The sequence below is a fragment of the Pan troglodytes genome, chromosome 7 (genome assembly GCF_028858775.2).
Source record: "Pan troglodytes isolate AG18354 chromosome 7, NHGRI_mPanTro3-v2.0_pri, whole genome shotgun sequence".
Lineage (NCBI taxonomy): Eukaryota > Metazoa > Chordata > Mammalia > Primates > Hominidae > Pan > Pan troglodytes.
The window spans coordinates 9,925,279-9,940,821 of record NC_072405.2 but is presented as its reverse complement, the minus strand read 5'-3'; the positions used below and the strand labels follow the sequence as shown (position 1 = coordinate 9,940,821).

The window sequence follows — 15,543 nt, the reverse complement described above, 5'->3', positions numbered from 1 at the left end:
ATTCTGCTTTTTAAAATTACAAAAGCAATTCACATGGAAACGATCCATTAATTACAAATTTGTGTGTTTACAAGTGAGAGTCATCAGCCTGGGTCAGATTTGACGATAGCTAAACTTACAGGTTCTCCCCTGTTTGTAATTTATAAATCCATGGAGTCTAAACAGCATAAACCAAAAATGATGGCGTGTGAGACAGTCAGTGACTTTAGGTTTTGTTTCCTGGAGCCTATTTATAGTTCTCATATTAGGGATTTTAAAGAGACTTTTGTTTCCCTTGCCCTTCCCTGTTAGAAATAGAAGAATGAAAACTTTTAAAATGGTAATTCGTAGTTTGATCTAAAACTGTCTAAGCTAAGAAATTATGACTTAAATCTAACTTGATAGACCAAAATGAACATTCTGCAATGGAAATAATTTTGAATTTTTCAGTAGTAACGTATAAATTGATTGATTTGGGTGGGGTATTGGTCAATGAAGAGGGACTATAACATCATGGTTATTTGGGTGGGGTGTTACCTTTTAGTATGTGGCAGGGTATTCCAAACAGGATACGAGAAATGTCATAGAAGGCACCCTCCTTTGCAAGGCTCTCTGTTGTAGCACTTTAAATGGAAATATACGTAGATAGATGTACATTGATTTTTCATCCTTAAACTCCGCTTTCCCACAAACACCAAGAATATTCTGCTGTAAAGACATGAGTTTAAAATGTATATGTATAAGGTATTCATATTTTGTACATTAAAAAAATCTGGAGAAAGGAAAATTGCTTCAATTTGACATTTTTTCAAACTTACTCAAAAATAAATGTTTTTTTAAAAATGATAATTTGTCTTTTTACTTGTAGGTAAAGGAGTGAGAGAAGTTAATGAAACAGTTACTAAAACTCCAGGTTTGTATACCAGAACAGTTCTAGATTTCAATCCAATAAAGTGATTTGTTCTCTACTCTGCACAGTGAAACTATTTTCAACATTTAAATTTCCGAATCCGTTAGTCCACGACCAAGTTAATGTTTCAGTTATTTAAAACACCAAGCTTACATGGAATTCTATTTATTTCACAACAATGGTTTGTTAATGAAATAACATTACTTCACTTAAAAAGAAAACCTTTGGTGTTATCACACCCTGTTTCATTCAAACTTGCCTTCGGCATTTGGTAGGCAGAAATGAAAACATTGATCGTTCCATGTGGTATAATGGAGAGCCTTATAAAGAGGGTTGCGACTTTTTTCTCCACGTGAGGAAGCTCATATCAATGAGGCATTTTTACAGCATAAGTTGTTAATGTAAACAGTTCAGACATGGAGCCCAATTTTTTCCAAGTGTCTCCATTCATCTAGGCATGCTTTGCCTTCTAAAATGTTAATTATAGTTTTTTGTTGTATGTGGCGCCTTTTGCTAAACGCATTATATAGCAAATCGCAAAGATGCAGTCCTACTTCCCAAGGAAAGTTTTTACTATACAAAATCATCTGGCATGTTCTGTGTTTTAAATTTAAATTGTTTTTAAATAACAAAATGTATTCCAAATTATATTAATTTAAGTTGGGTATTTTGTTGTTGTTTTATCAGAAACAGAAATCCTTGGTAAATATATAAGATCACTTGACTAGTACTTTCTTTATTCAGGTTTTAACACTGTTTTTTTTTTTGGACATAAGCTCTATTTTAGAATCAAACATGGAAAGAGTATTTGTATTGCTATTGTTAGGATACTGTGTGACACATTTAATTCTTAGACAAGGAAAAATATTGTCAGGATGCTGTGTGACACATTTAATTCTTAGACAAGTATGCCAATATGATGAAAGGAATTTCTCCAATCTCAATAATAAAGAATATAAAATGCTTTTTAAATCTTTCTAGACTATTTTATTTACATATTACCTAAAAATCACTTACAGAAGTCAGTGCTCTTTATCCAGGCAACATGTTCTTCAATGGAAGAAAATACAGCCTCTTTTTGTTATTATTGTTGTGTGTGTGTTTTGTTTTTTATTTGCTTATTTTGTGTTTAAGATATTGAAATATCTATACACTCTTTTTGTAGGTGCAAACATTATTATCAATATTCCTTTTCTTGTACTCTTGGAAAGGAAGTGCTAATTGAATGTGATTCCTCATCAAGGTGGTACATTCTAGTACAGCTAAGCTATGTGGCTGCTGCATTGTACTGCAGGCTGCCAGCAACAAGTGAAATTATAAAGACCCAGAAAGATGATCTCTGCCACATGACTCGTGGTCCTATTTTAATACACAGAAGCCACTTCTAAGACATTGGTTGTATCTTACCCTACCCAGCCAGGCCTGGCCCATTCCTGTGAAACTTCAACAAGATTAACTTAAGTGAATGCTTGAACAAGTGGATTAGTAACTTCAGAAGAGCATATAAATTCTAATTAGGGAAAACATTTTTTATGTACTTTAAAGGCTATTAATTTTAGTAATGGAAAATAAAGTTATTTTTAGGTTGCTGATTAAAATGGGGGCCTCTCTTGTGCTGACAGTGGCTAAGCAGATGTGTCTGAAATCAGTGATTTATAAGCAAATGTGTTAGATACTTGTGTGGATATATGAGTTTTTTTACTTATTTTATTATCACTATTATTTTGAGACAGTGGGGTCTACAAAAGGCCAAAGGAAGCTATTATCTTCTGTTCTTCTTTAACCCTTCTCTTGCTAGGCCAAGGTTTATAGGTTTAGCCTGCCTAGGAAAACAAGAAAATGGCCAGTTGGGCTGAAAAGAAAAGCATGGGTATAGGCACAATATACTTTTGTCCTCATTATTTGCGACTATAAATGGACTTTCTAAAAAATAGGTTAGGGAGACATGAATCTTCATTTCCACCTAGCAACTCAAGCAATGTGTTTTGACCAATTATGCTTATCATGAATCTTATCTAATTAAATAATTCATGCACATCAGAAGGCAGAAAACAAAGAGTAATGCTGAAATCATCATGTGAATTTATACACTACAATTCACGTTTATGTGTGAAAATGGCAGGATTTTATACACATTTTTAAACACACACATGAAAAATAAGTTTATTTTTTTCTTAAGCTGTGAAAACAAGAGGAAATATCTCAATAATCTTTGTAAGTTTTCCTGTCGATGAATTCTGTGCTTTAAAAAGACTGCCTTTTATTACTGAATTTAAAAGACATATATAAAAGAAACATTTGAAATTATTGAGCCCATCTCTTCTTACTCATGGAATATATTACACAAAGAGATTAAAGAAGAGCAGAAGAGTATGAATGACAGAGAGGGACTCTACTTACAAAATAAAGACTCTGAAGTGAAAGGGCTTTGTCTTCATAAGTCCACTTGGTGTTGGGATATGTAAGCTTTTTCGAGACAGGGCATTGCTCTCATATTATATATATCAGTTCTTCGGAGCCTTCCAAATCTTTCAAAGAGTAGACTTGGATATCATTGAAATATCAGTAGTGATTTCATGGGTCAGGTAAACATATTTCTTGCTAAGCACAATAAAAACTAAACTAGCATTAGAAGTACCAGTTCACCATAGCCCATGAGCTTGGAAGGACTGTTAAAGTAGGTATGCTTTGGCTTCTAATAATAATAAAAAAAACCCATAAGCACAAGTGTCTACTTGCATACCATAATAATCTTCGCACCTGCTTCTTTTGAGTTTTGCACATGCTGTGAACAGCGATGCACTAGGCTCCCCTTGTCTTCATCACTGCCCTCATCTGTGATCGCTCGCTAAGCAGTATGATGCCTTCTGTGTTTAATAATGTCTGAATTTATTGTTCGTGTGTGTGCTGACATTGGTCTGTTTCCCCCCCTTCCCACAGTTCCTTCAGATGTCTTTTTCGTCAATTCACTGTGGAAGGGGTATTATGAATATTTAGGGAAAAGACAACCCGCCACTCTAACTGTTGACTGGTTCAATGCAACAAGCAGTAAGGTGAATGCCACCTTCAGCGAAGCCTCGCCAGTGGAGCTGAAGTTGACAGGTAGGTCCCGAAGAATTCACTAAACCCATGGTGTGAGCAGAAATAGACCTGTTATCTTTTCACAGAGAGGTGATCTAGTAAGTATTAAGTACTTATTACTGTTGTGTTGGCTTTGCATATACTGTAACTCATTGGAGCCTCTCCCTAGCCATGAGAGGTTGGTATTATTTTCTTATTTTAAAGATTACAAAACCAGTACAGAAAAGTGAACTGATTTGCTCAAAATTATGCACATATTAAGTCAAGAATCTGAGATTCGTATACAGATACTGCATGTCTCCAAACTTTATTTCTTAATACCTTTTTTCTTAACTCATGTGCTCATCATGAGATTTTTAAAATCATCACACAATTAATAAAATAAAACAGCCTTGATTTCTATGGCAAACACTATTTTAAGCACTGTATGTGTATTATCGTTTTCATTCTTACATTAATTCTGTGATGTATTTTTATTGTATACTTTTTTAGAGAGAGATTTTTTAATTAGCAAAATCAAATATGTTATTTTTTATTCTTTCTGTGGAATAAGGATATTGAACTTAGTGGAGTGGATTATGCCTATTCAAGATAGACAAGGATTTAAGAAGTGATTTTCAGGGGAAAATGGAAGCTCCTAAGCTAAAATTCACAAATAAAAATACAATTTCTGTTTGAGTTTTCTATTATCGATGATATTATCATCTCCGTACCACATTCCACATCAAATGGATTAAAGGGCTGAATTACTGACTTTCTCCAAGGTAAGCCTAACCTGCTGATCTTTTCACAGGCATTTACAAGAAGGAGGAGGCCCACTTACTCCTGAAAGCTTTTCAAATTAAAGGCCAGGCAGATATTTTTGTAAGCAAGTTCGAAAATGACAACTGGGGACTAGATGGTTATGTAAGTACATGTGTAAGGTCTGTGACAAAGCACAGGCTTTCTAATCATCTCTCTGTGCAGACGCAAGGGCTACGGATTGGAGGCTTCTGAGTACAGCTGTCTTGTGTCTGCCCCTTGAAAACTCAGCTGCCCCTCTTCTTGACAGAGTGGCCATTTTATTCCTTCATTTTATAAGGGAAGAAACCAGGTCTAAGAAGTAAGCAATGAATTGGCCATCCTTAAAGGGGTGGTTACTGTTGAGGACAGAACAAGACCTGAAATCCAGGGTCTGTGATGTTACTGCTACGTTATATCGTGAGTGGTGCCATCAGAAATTTTCCAAGACCGCTTGATAACCACGCTGCTTGTTCTAAAAGAAATCATTCCCAGATAAACAGAAAGATTTAAGACATCCCCCTTAACACCGTTCTTTGCAAGTTAACCATTTGTTTGTGTTCTAATTCACTATCTGACTTAAGGGTAGACAGCCATACATGATGTACCCTGCCCAATAGCTGGGACACAAAGTGAGTTTTACATAATGTAGATTATTTCTTAATTCATACGTTTGTCTTCCCTTAGAAAGTGCAGTTAACATATGGATATATTGTAAAATTTGCTATCATTTTCGAGATCAAAATGAGATTGTGAGCATTTGCATATGTTAGTTAAAGTTCACTTCTGTGTTGGTTTCTGATCTTTAACTATAAATGTGTCACCAAAAGCCATGGCAAAAATAAAACATTTAACCAGTAGTATGTAAATATGAGATATAACAGTTGTATTAAAAGATATATTAAAAGAGGATATTATTCATCCCTTCGTATACCTTTTTATTTCTTTTCTTTTCTTTCCTATGTGTCAGGTGTCATCTGGACTTGAAAGAGGAGGATTTACTTTTCAAGGTGACATTCATGGAAAAGACTTTGGAAAATTTAAGCTAGAAAGGCAAGGTAAGTTGCACTTAGGATATTTTTTAAAGCAAATATCAGTTTGGCTTTCCAGTGATTTTTCTAAGAAGAAATGGAAAAGACGACTCTAAAAGAAACCTAAACAAAAATAATGAGAGAGACTAACATATTTTACAGCTGAATGAAAAAAATTATTTTGAATAGCAAAATAGACAAACACAAAGCCGGAAATAATGCAATAAATATGCCAGACATAATATCTTCACTATATCAAGAGCTATTAAAAATAAGAGAGAAAAAGATGAAAATCAAAGTATAAGCAAAGTATATTACCCAAAGAAAACTAAGAGTTCTTAAAAGTAAAAAAAAAAGTAAGAGTAATTAAAAGTGGCCAACAAACATATAAAAAGATCTTCAGAAATATACATATAGATATTTATATAGTAACAAAGATGATTATTTTTAGTTATCAGAATGACAAAGTATTAACAATTGGTTTGGGGTTGATAGCAGGAAAAGAGCCTCATGTTTAATTTTGATGGATGTATGGGTAGTTACAATTGGTCAGTACTTTGTTCATCCAACAATTTTCTGTCTAGAATTTTTAATCAGGCAAATGTGTAAATTGTTTTCTGCATATTCAGGCATGTCCAAAGCAGGATTGTTTCAGTAGTGGAAGTTAGAAATAACCTCCGCATGTTGCCCATCTATCCTAAAAGAATTGCTTCAATGAGTATTTTTATGTAACAAATTATACTACCTACGAAACAATTATTATTCAGTATATTTATTTAAAGAAATGAGGACTATATATTGATGTGGAAAGAGGTTTGACTTATAAATGAGAAAAAGCTTATTCTACATAGACAGGTAAGTCCTCCTTCCTTCTTTATAGCTTTCTGTACTATTTGATTTTTGCCTTAGTGATTAAAGGGGGAACATATGTGGAAACAATCATCAAATCTGAATGCTACCTCGTCTGCTTCCTATTTTTGTCATCTAGGATGAGTCAGTATTCTTGAGCCTATTTCTTCATCTTAAATCTCAGTATAGAAGTTCCCAAGGTTGTTACGAGATTGAGAGGCCACGTAAGCATTGCTTTGTGCATGCTACGGCTCTTTTTGCACAAAAGTCGTTATAATTGTTGCAACCCACAAATAAAAGGAAACGCATTTTTGTAACAACCTTGGCACCATATTTCTCCTACTTGTAGAATACTATTCACACAGTATTATTATAAAGAAGAATATTACCATATACGCTTTGATACAAGAGCCACCTTTTGGAGGAATGTGAGTGTACAATTTTGTAATGATTACCACTGATGAACTTATTTTGTAAGACTTTTATCAAAGTGCTGAATATAAAAAAAGTCTACTGGCCTGTAGAAAAGCCAAAAAAAAAGATAATTAATCATAAAATAGTTTACTTCCACTATTCAACCCACAGTATTATTAAATAGACGAGCATTATAATGTTGGCAGTGGCTGAGATTATATGTTAAATTGGGTTATATTATTTTGAGGTAATGAAATGGAATAAATGCATTAGACCAACACTAATGATGGGTAATGTTTTTTCTCTTGCTCTAAGCCGAATCCTGGAGTTATTTGTCCTCCTTTCTCTCTGTAGCACACGCTCTAGTAATTTTGTTGAAGGACACCCCAGTGAGCTGTACAAGATGCTGGGTAGATGTCTAAGTTGACTGATCCAGTGAATTTGACCCGAACTATCAGTTTGCTATTACACATTTTCTTTGCATTACCCCTTTTCTTTTTAATCTAACAAAATAACAGCTTGGTTTAACAAGGAATTTTTATTCTCATGTGATGATGAGCTTGTTGTCAGGAAAAACAGTTTACTTTACAAAATAATTTGAGTCATAGGTAAGTCCCCCCTTCAACTAATTAGAAAAGTTTGTGTTTACGTAATTCTGCAACAGCAGCCATTCATTTAGGAATGATGGCAAGCATCTATTTTTATGGATAAAAATAACCTCCTAATTTTCTCTAGTCAGTAGATAAACCAAAAAACGTGATTGTCATTAAGTGGATACAAAAATAAAATTAACTTGAAAGACAGCTTTAATGCAAAAACTTACGTAAGAAACTCAACAATAAACTAGTTTCCTCATTAAGATTGAATGACTCAACCCTAACATACACACAAAGAATGAGAGAAAATACATAAAATTATGTACCTGATAAGTGACTTGTATCCAGAATGTACAAAGAACTCTTATGGCTCAATAATACAGAGGCAAATAACCTAAATAAGAAATTGACCAAAGATTTGAATAGATATGTCTCTAAAGACATGCAAATGGCAATAAGCCCATGAAAAGATGTTGATTATAATCATTATCAGGGAAATGCAAATCATAACCACACTGAGATACCCCTTCACATCCACAAGGATGGCTGTGATCTAAAAGTCAAATAGCAAAGGGTGGCAAGGAGGCGGAGGAACTGGAACTGTCCTACTTTGCTGGGGAAATGTGAAATGATGCAGCTGCTCTGGAAAACACTCTGGTAGTTCATCAAATAGTTGTTACTGTAAGCTCCAGCAATTCCATTCCTACATGGGTAGCCCAAAGAACTGAAAAATATGTCACAGAAAACTTGTACATGAATGCTTAGAGCAGCATTATTTATAATATCCCAAATGTAGATACAACCAAAATGTCTATCAATGGATGAATGAATAAACAATATGTAATATAGCCATACAATGGAATATTAGTCAGCACTGAAGAAGAATAAAGTATTGAAGAATCCTACAACATGGATGGACCTTGAAAACGTCATGCTAAGTGAAGGAAGCCAGATAAAAAAAGGCCAAATAGTCTATGAATCCATTACAGGAAATGTCCATAAGAGGCAAATCCAAAGAGATGGGACACTGATTAGTGGTTGCCTGGGTTGAAGGTTGGGATGAAGATAGAGGAAGAATAAAGCTAAGAGATACTGAGATTCTTTTGGAGGGACACCAATCTTCTAAGTGAGACTACGGTGGTGATTGCACCACCCTATGAATACACTGAGAAAGCCTTGGATTGTGTGTTCAGCTTAAGTGGATGAATTATATAGGACAGTCACGCATAGCATAATGACATTTTGGTCAACAAAAGATCGCATATGCACCAGTGACCCCATAAGATTATAAAGAAGCTGACAAATTCCTAACACCTGGTGACACCACAGCTGCCATAATGTCATAGTGCACGGTGTTACTCATGTAGGAGCCACTGGCTGTACCTGTAGCCTAGATATGCAGTAGGCAACACTGTCTAGGTGTGTGAGTGCACTCTGATGCTCACAAAGCCGCAAAATTGCCTCATGAAGCATTTCTCAGAATGTATCCCCAACATGAAGTGTTGCGTGACAGGATGTGCATTTGTTTCAATAATGCTCTTTAGAAAATTGAATGACCTAGCTTATCACATGTGCAAAGATGCTCACCCTCCTTCTTCAGTAAAGAAATGTAAATTTATAACTACCTAAACACTGTTTGATTTATCGTTGTAGTAGTGGCAGCAACAGTTGTGGTTGCAACAGCCAAGGAACCAAGAATAACTTGTGGAAGGAGGGCGATGAGAGAGGAGGAGGGAAAGGGGAAAACAAGGAGGGGGAGGAGAAGGGAAAGGAGGGTAGCAGAGGGACCGCACAGAGCTGTCCATGTGTTATTGTGAAGACCCTCGTAGGATAATGATTGAATGAAATTGCAGTGCCTCTTTAGAGAGCAATTAGGTAGGATGTAGCAACACTAAAAGGTACAAATTCTGTTTGTCAATAATTCTACTTCTTAAGATTTGTCTTATGTAATGTCGACTCCTGCTAATGTGTAGATATAGGCAAAAGATTTCATTGCAGCATTATAGAAGTATTAGAAACACCCTAAATGTCCCTGGACAGTAGACTGGCTAAATAAATGTTGTTATATCTAATCAGTAGAATACTACACACCTTAAAAAATTAAACCTGATTCATATATGCCAATGGAAGAGCCTCATAAATAGACTGTTAAGGTTAAAAGCCACATAAACAAAATGCAAATAATATTACCAATTATAAAAATAAGAAAAGAGAAATAATCACACGTATTACGAGTACATTGTTGGAAGGACAATTTTTAAAACCCTCGACTATAAAGAGGAACTACCTTGTAGGGCAAGGAATGATTATTTTAATTTTCCTTTATATTATTTGTTTTCATATCCCTTTATCCCATTTTAATTAACACAATGTGTGTATATTAACCTTCAAATTATTAAAACAAGGGCAAGTAACTGAAATTAACTGGGAGCTGCGGGCATGTGATAATCTCACAGTAAGTTTGGTTATGTAATTCACAAACACCTTCTTATGTGTTGTTCTTTGTTTTCATGTGAGGTGTCTTGTGACACGTAGATTTTCCAGCATTTTATTATTTGGAATTTTGTTATCTATTATGGATAAAAGTATGTAGCTTTGTTTTCAGATAAAAAAAAGTAACTGTGGTTAATGTAAGTAGAATACACATTTAGAAGAATAAGACAGATAATCCCAGAATTACAGAAACTTGAGATCAATGTTTGCCATCGTAATGGAAACTAAAAGATATTTGGGTGCTGAAATGCTCTACAGACAAAACTTTTTTTTTTAATTTTGCAAATATATATTGAGCACATACTGTGTTCTAGGTTTTATTGCAGGTTCTGAGGAGTCAAGAGGAAAGCTACCCAAACCAAACGAAACCAAACAAAACAAAACAAAATCCCTGGCTTCAGGAAACTTACATTTTTGTGACTATGAGTCCGTGTGAACATTCCCTCTGTGCCAGGCATTGTTGTAAGCACGTGAGATGTACTAACATGATTTTCACAACCAACCCATGAAGTTGGTGCCATCTGAGTAGGGCACCACTGCTCTCTGTTGGACAGCACCACCCCTTGTCACTGGACGTCACTGCTGCACCACTGCTGCTGCTGGGACCACCCTCAGTGCACACATACACACACACTTCATGTTGTCCCCAGGGCTCTAGAACCCCTTCAGCCATGGAACAAATTTTAAACCATCTCAGAATGTTTTGCATCCCTCGCTTCCAATACAGTGCCTGGGGTGGGAACACCCAATTGGCTTCACTCACTGCACGTCCATAACCTGGGTGCTCAGATTGCAAGAGAGCAAGTGTCTGGCATCTTCCTTTTGCATGATGATGGGACAGATCTCAAAAAGATAAGTAGTTGTAAAAAGCCAACATTGCTCCAAAATATGTTCCTATTGGACGTTAATATTGTAGGCAGTCATAATCCTACATCTATTGAAGCAAATGGCAAATAATGTCATTTGAAAGTTTTTATATGAAAATTAAAGGGTGTTGATACAAATAATGATTTAAATATTTTTAATATTTGATTGATTTTTTGCATTTCTGGTTTATAAAACAATAAATACAGCAACATCTCTTTGAATCTGACATTTTATAAATTCTGGAAATACGAAAACCAGATCAGCTTCTTCTCAACAATTCTGCTATGTTGAGATGACGCCAATCATGATTCATTGCACACCTGCATTAAGTGACTCCGTGCAATTAGGCCAAATCCATCTCAAAATTATATTTTGTTAGTACACTCTTCAAGAACTTATTTCCTCCTTTGGCAACAGTTGCTTAATAAAGGTCTGTGGATTTGAGTTTTTAATGCTTTCCTCTCAGTGCCATGCCATGAGACACTCCATAGTCCTGGCTGATTCTATCACCTTCATGATACTTGAAGTATTCACATTTGCCTTCCTTTCTAATGGACAAAAGGTATATTTTAGGCCAGGTGTGGTGGCTTAAGCCTGTAATTCCAGCACTTTTCGAGGCCAAGGCAGGTGGATCATTTGAAGTCAGGAGTTCAAGACTAGCCTGGCCAACATGGTGAAACCCCATCTCTAGTAAAAATACAAAAAATAGCCAGGCATGGTGGCAGGCACCTGTCATCCCAGCTACTTGGGAGGCTGAGGCAGGAGAATCACTAGAACCTGGGAGACAGAGGTTGCAATGAGCTGAGATCACTCCACTGCACTCCAGCCTGGGCAACAGGGTGAGACTCTGTCTCAGAAAAAAAAAAAAAAAGAAAAACTAATTATTTAATTTAAAAAGTTACATTTTAGCATTATTTTGTGTCTTCATGGAAACTTGCATTGTGACATTGAACTATAATTTTTTTTGAGTATTTCTAAACTCTGCTGTGAATTTCAGAATGTACGTAAAATAAAGACAGATGACACCATCCTATTCACATATGAAGAATGCAATGCCATTTTTATGGATAACTGGGATATTTACATAATTTCAATGACATATTTTGCCGAGTCTGGCCTTAAGACCTGAAAAAACAGCAAATATTATTGACCTCTGAATATAGAAAAAATACATAAATGTTTTCAGTTAGTTTTGTGAAAACACCTACAACTATAAACGAAAGTCAGGATGTACACTGACCCTTTTGCCTTTCTCACATTTTAAATGTTGAGACTCTTGCATAGTATTCTCCATTATTAGTAGGAAATAGTCAGTTTTTTGTCTCGGTCATTAAGTGGATATTAAAAATCTTTAGAAAAGAATATCATTTGGTTTCCTGTGAAATGGCAACTCCGTCTGCTTCTTGAAGAGTTCATGTCCATTTACAAAATTTATCATATGTATTTGTTTAAGCAGAGTACAGTAACAACAAATTTAATATTTCCTTTATCTTACAGATCCTTTAAACCCAGATCAAGACTCTTCCAATCATTACCACGGCACCAGCAGTGGCTCTGTGGCGGCTGCCATTCTGGTTCCTTTCTTTGCTCTAATTTTATCAGGGTTTGCATTTTACCTCTACAAACACAGGTACTGCAGAAACACCATCTGTTTGAGAACGTTGTGAGTGTAAAGTATGGGTTTAAGTAATGGGCATGCTCTCGTGCTCACATGCACATGTATTTTATATTACTATGCAATGTTCTTTTTTTTTTTAAATCAACTTTTATTTTGAGTTCCGGGGTACATGTGCAGGATGTGCAGGTTTGTTACCTAGTTAAATGTAAGCCAGGGTGGTCTGCTGCACGGATCAACCCATCACTCAGATGTTAAACCCAGCACCCATCAGCTGTTCTTCTTGATGCTCTCCCTCCCTCCAGCCCCCCACAGGCCCCAGTGTGTGTTGTCCCCTCAATGTGTCCATGTGTTCTCATCATTCAGCTCCCACTCGTGAGTGAGAGCAATGCTCTTTCCTGGACTAACAATGCTTATTTGTCAAGATTTTTTGTTGTCCTTTCTGTTGTTTTCTGCCCCACTTTTTAAGCAGAATACATCTAAGAAATAAGAGAATAAATGACTGAGTTGAGAAATAATATGTTTTTTTCTTTCATGTTCAATTGAAAGATGAAATAAAGGATTCTGTCTCTACATTCAGGCTCCATGGCCAACGATGAGAACCTTTAGAAGCTATTTCAACCTTCCAGCAAAAGGTTGAACAGAATGTTCTCTATGGCCACTTTCAACTCTGTGAATCTGTGATTGATAGATGTTTCATTGATTTCTTTCTTCAACAAATACAAATTTAGCTCTTTATATGTAGTAAGCAATATAGATGTTCCATCTCTTGAAAAAGTGTTCTGAATACCCATGAATTTGCAAAACTCTGCTAACTGTAAAATGTCAAAACTTGGGGACAAACAACTTTAGTGAACCAGATCCTTTCCTTGGGATTAATGTGGATGCCAGAAGAAAAGAATTATTTTGGAGGAACTATAAACTCCTTGTACATTTTTTCCATATATGGATAATACATTACCTGGAGGAATCTGGAAATGCCAAACTACTCTAAAATACTATTTGAAATGGTAGCATTAACTACAAATAATAAGAAATAAATTATGATCCCCTGAAATAAAATTACATAGGTTAAATAAATATCAGTACGTAATACAGATATTTCACTTAATTCTGGTTAAAACAGAAAAACTGTCATGGTATTATTTTTTCAAAACTCATGAAATAGCCTCTTTAAATATTTGCTTTCTTATATTCACTTTTGAAATACACAATAGAGAAAATGTTGCTTCAAAGGTGTATTAGCTGCTTGTGCCCGTGTCTTCAGTTCCCTATGGCTAGTAATGTTCTTTCTTTAAGAATATGACTCAATGAAAAACATTTCACATGATATTTACAAAATTAAAGATTGGCACATCTGTGTTAATTTTTTGGAAGAAAAAATACCCAATACACACAAGTCCGATGAGCCTTATCCTTGAATTTCTGCTCAGGACTAATTTAAAATTTAGTAAATGTAGAAAGATATGCCACTACCTTATCCAATAAGATGCCATGATTAGATGAGCTTCTCTTCTTAAAGGGATATGCACAAAAATATATCTTCTTTCACAGGTTCCTCTGGGTCATATAATATCCTTATAGAGACACATATGTAGGAACTTATAATTCCTACAAATTTATTTTTGCTTTTGATTGGCATCCACATTAACCCCAAGGAAAAGGTCTAGTCCATTAAAGCTGTTTTCCCTCAACTTGCCTGCAAAGATGCAAACCTTCATATAAGACTGGGATTGTCTTGTCCGTTAAAAAGATAACCCCACATAATTATATATGCATATTTATACATAAATGTCACTTCTGATTATATCTTAACTTTAAGGCAATGTAGCATTGGGGGCTATATCCAACATACACACCAGTTTTAGTCGTTAAACCTTAGAAACTTCCCTGTCAATGCTGAGTAGTTGGGTGTCTCCGTGAAGGCAGTGCCTTGGAAAGAGATCTCAGATTACAGAGCCAGAGATAAGGGAGATAGCGCTTATTTTTATGTAAATGTGATGCCTCCTCTGGGTTGGTGGGGAATCTGTCATCATCACAACTGGACTCCCCCCCTTCCTAACACTGTACCAAGACCAAGAGGCTGCCCTGCATGTTGAATATGAAGGAAGCTCTTCCCTCTCACAGCTCTCAAGAGGACGGCTGTGAGGCCACTGTGACTTCTCAATCCGTTGGGTCTTTTAGTTCTCTACTTCTGTGCCGTAGGAGCGAGGGATGGTGGAATTTTTGCAGAAGCAAGGAAGCCCAGGGCTCAGTTGCCAGCAGCACATCAATCCATTTTCTTCAAGTTCTCACCACCTGGTCAGGAAAGCACCAAGCCTGTAGCACTCTCTACACTGGCTTCTCAGGCTCTAAAGAGATAAATATTTCTTAATGAGTTGGCTCTGCATTCCTCCAGAAAAACCCTGTTTCTGCTCATTTCTGAGTTTGTTGCTTGCATGTTGGGAGTTGCTTCCTCAGAGCCCAAGGTGCTGACAGCCTTCTGCCGGGTGCAGCTGCACACCTGCACGTCAGCATCCAGCTGCAGCCAGTTCCACTCTGGGATTGCATTTCCCTACACATGAAGGGACTGTGGCAACTTGTGATCTGGACGATTGAGTGAACATTTTAGCCAGGTCTTCACTTCATTGACGAGGGGCTGGATTTGTTTGCTAACGATCACTGCTGGCGCAGGTTCCAAGCACAATGTCACGGACCTCTCCCACTCCAAGGGCAGTCACAAAGTGCTGTTCTGCCCTTTTCTCAGAGCCATGTGCCACGTACTTCTCTTTTTCTTAATGAGCATGTGTAACATAAGGAAATCTAGTAAATGGCTCGGCAGAAGTTTCTTGACGCCCAATGTCAAATGATGTTTTTGCGAGCACGCTTATGTACATTAAATTTCTGTTTTTGCCACGTGGCACATTTTTCTTATCTGATTTCCTCTGG

General features: G+C 36.1%; 1 protein-coding gene across 3 annotated transcripts in view; it reads left to right on the top strand.

Moving 5' to 3' along the window:
* The window catches only part of CSMD1 (CUB and Sushi multiple domains 1), a 2,064,385-nt gene that overhangs the window by 2,047,150 nt on the left and 1,692 nt on the right, over positions 1–15,543 (top strand). For 2 of the 3 annotated variants that reach the window (XM_016960221.4, XM_054657205.2), the window contains 5 exons: positions 848–892; positions 3,830–3,991; positions 4,764–4,876; positions 5,721–5,808; positions 12,498–12,630. In XM_016960221.4, the coding sequence (XP_016815710.3) occupies positions 848–892; positions 3,830–3,991; positions 4,764–4,876; positions 5,721–5,808; positions 12,498–12,630 (541 nt within the window). The remainder of the gene's footprint in view (positions 1–847; positions 893–3,829; positions 3,992–4,763; positions 4,877–5,720; positions 5,809–12,497; positions 12,631–15,543) is intronic. The other variant, XM_054657204.2, reaches the window with a different exon arrangement.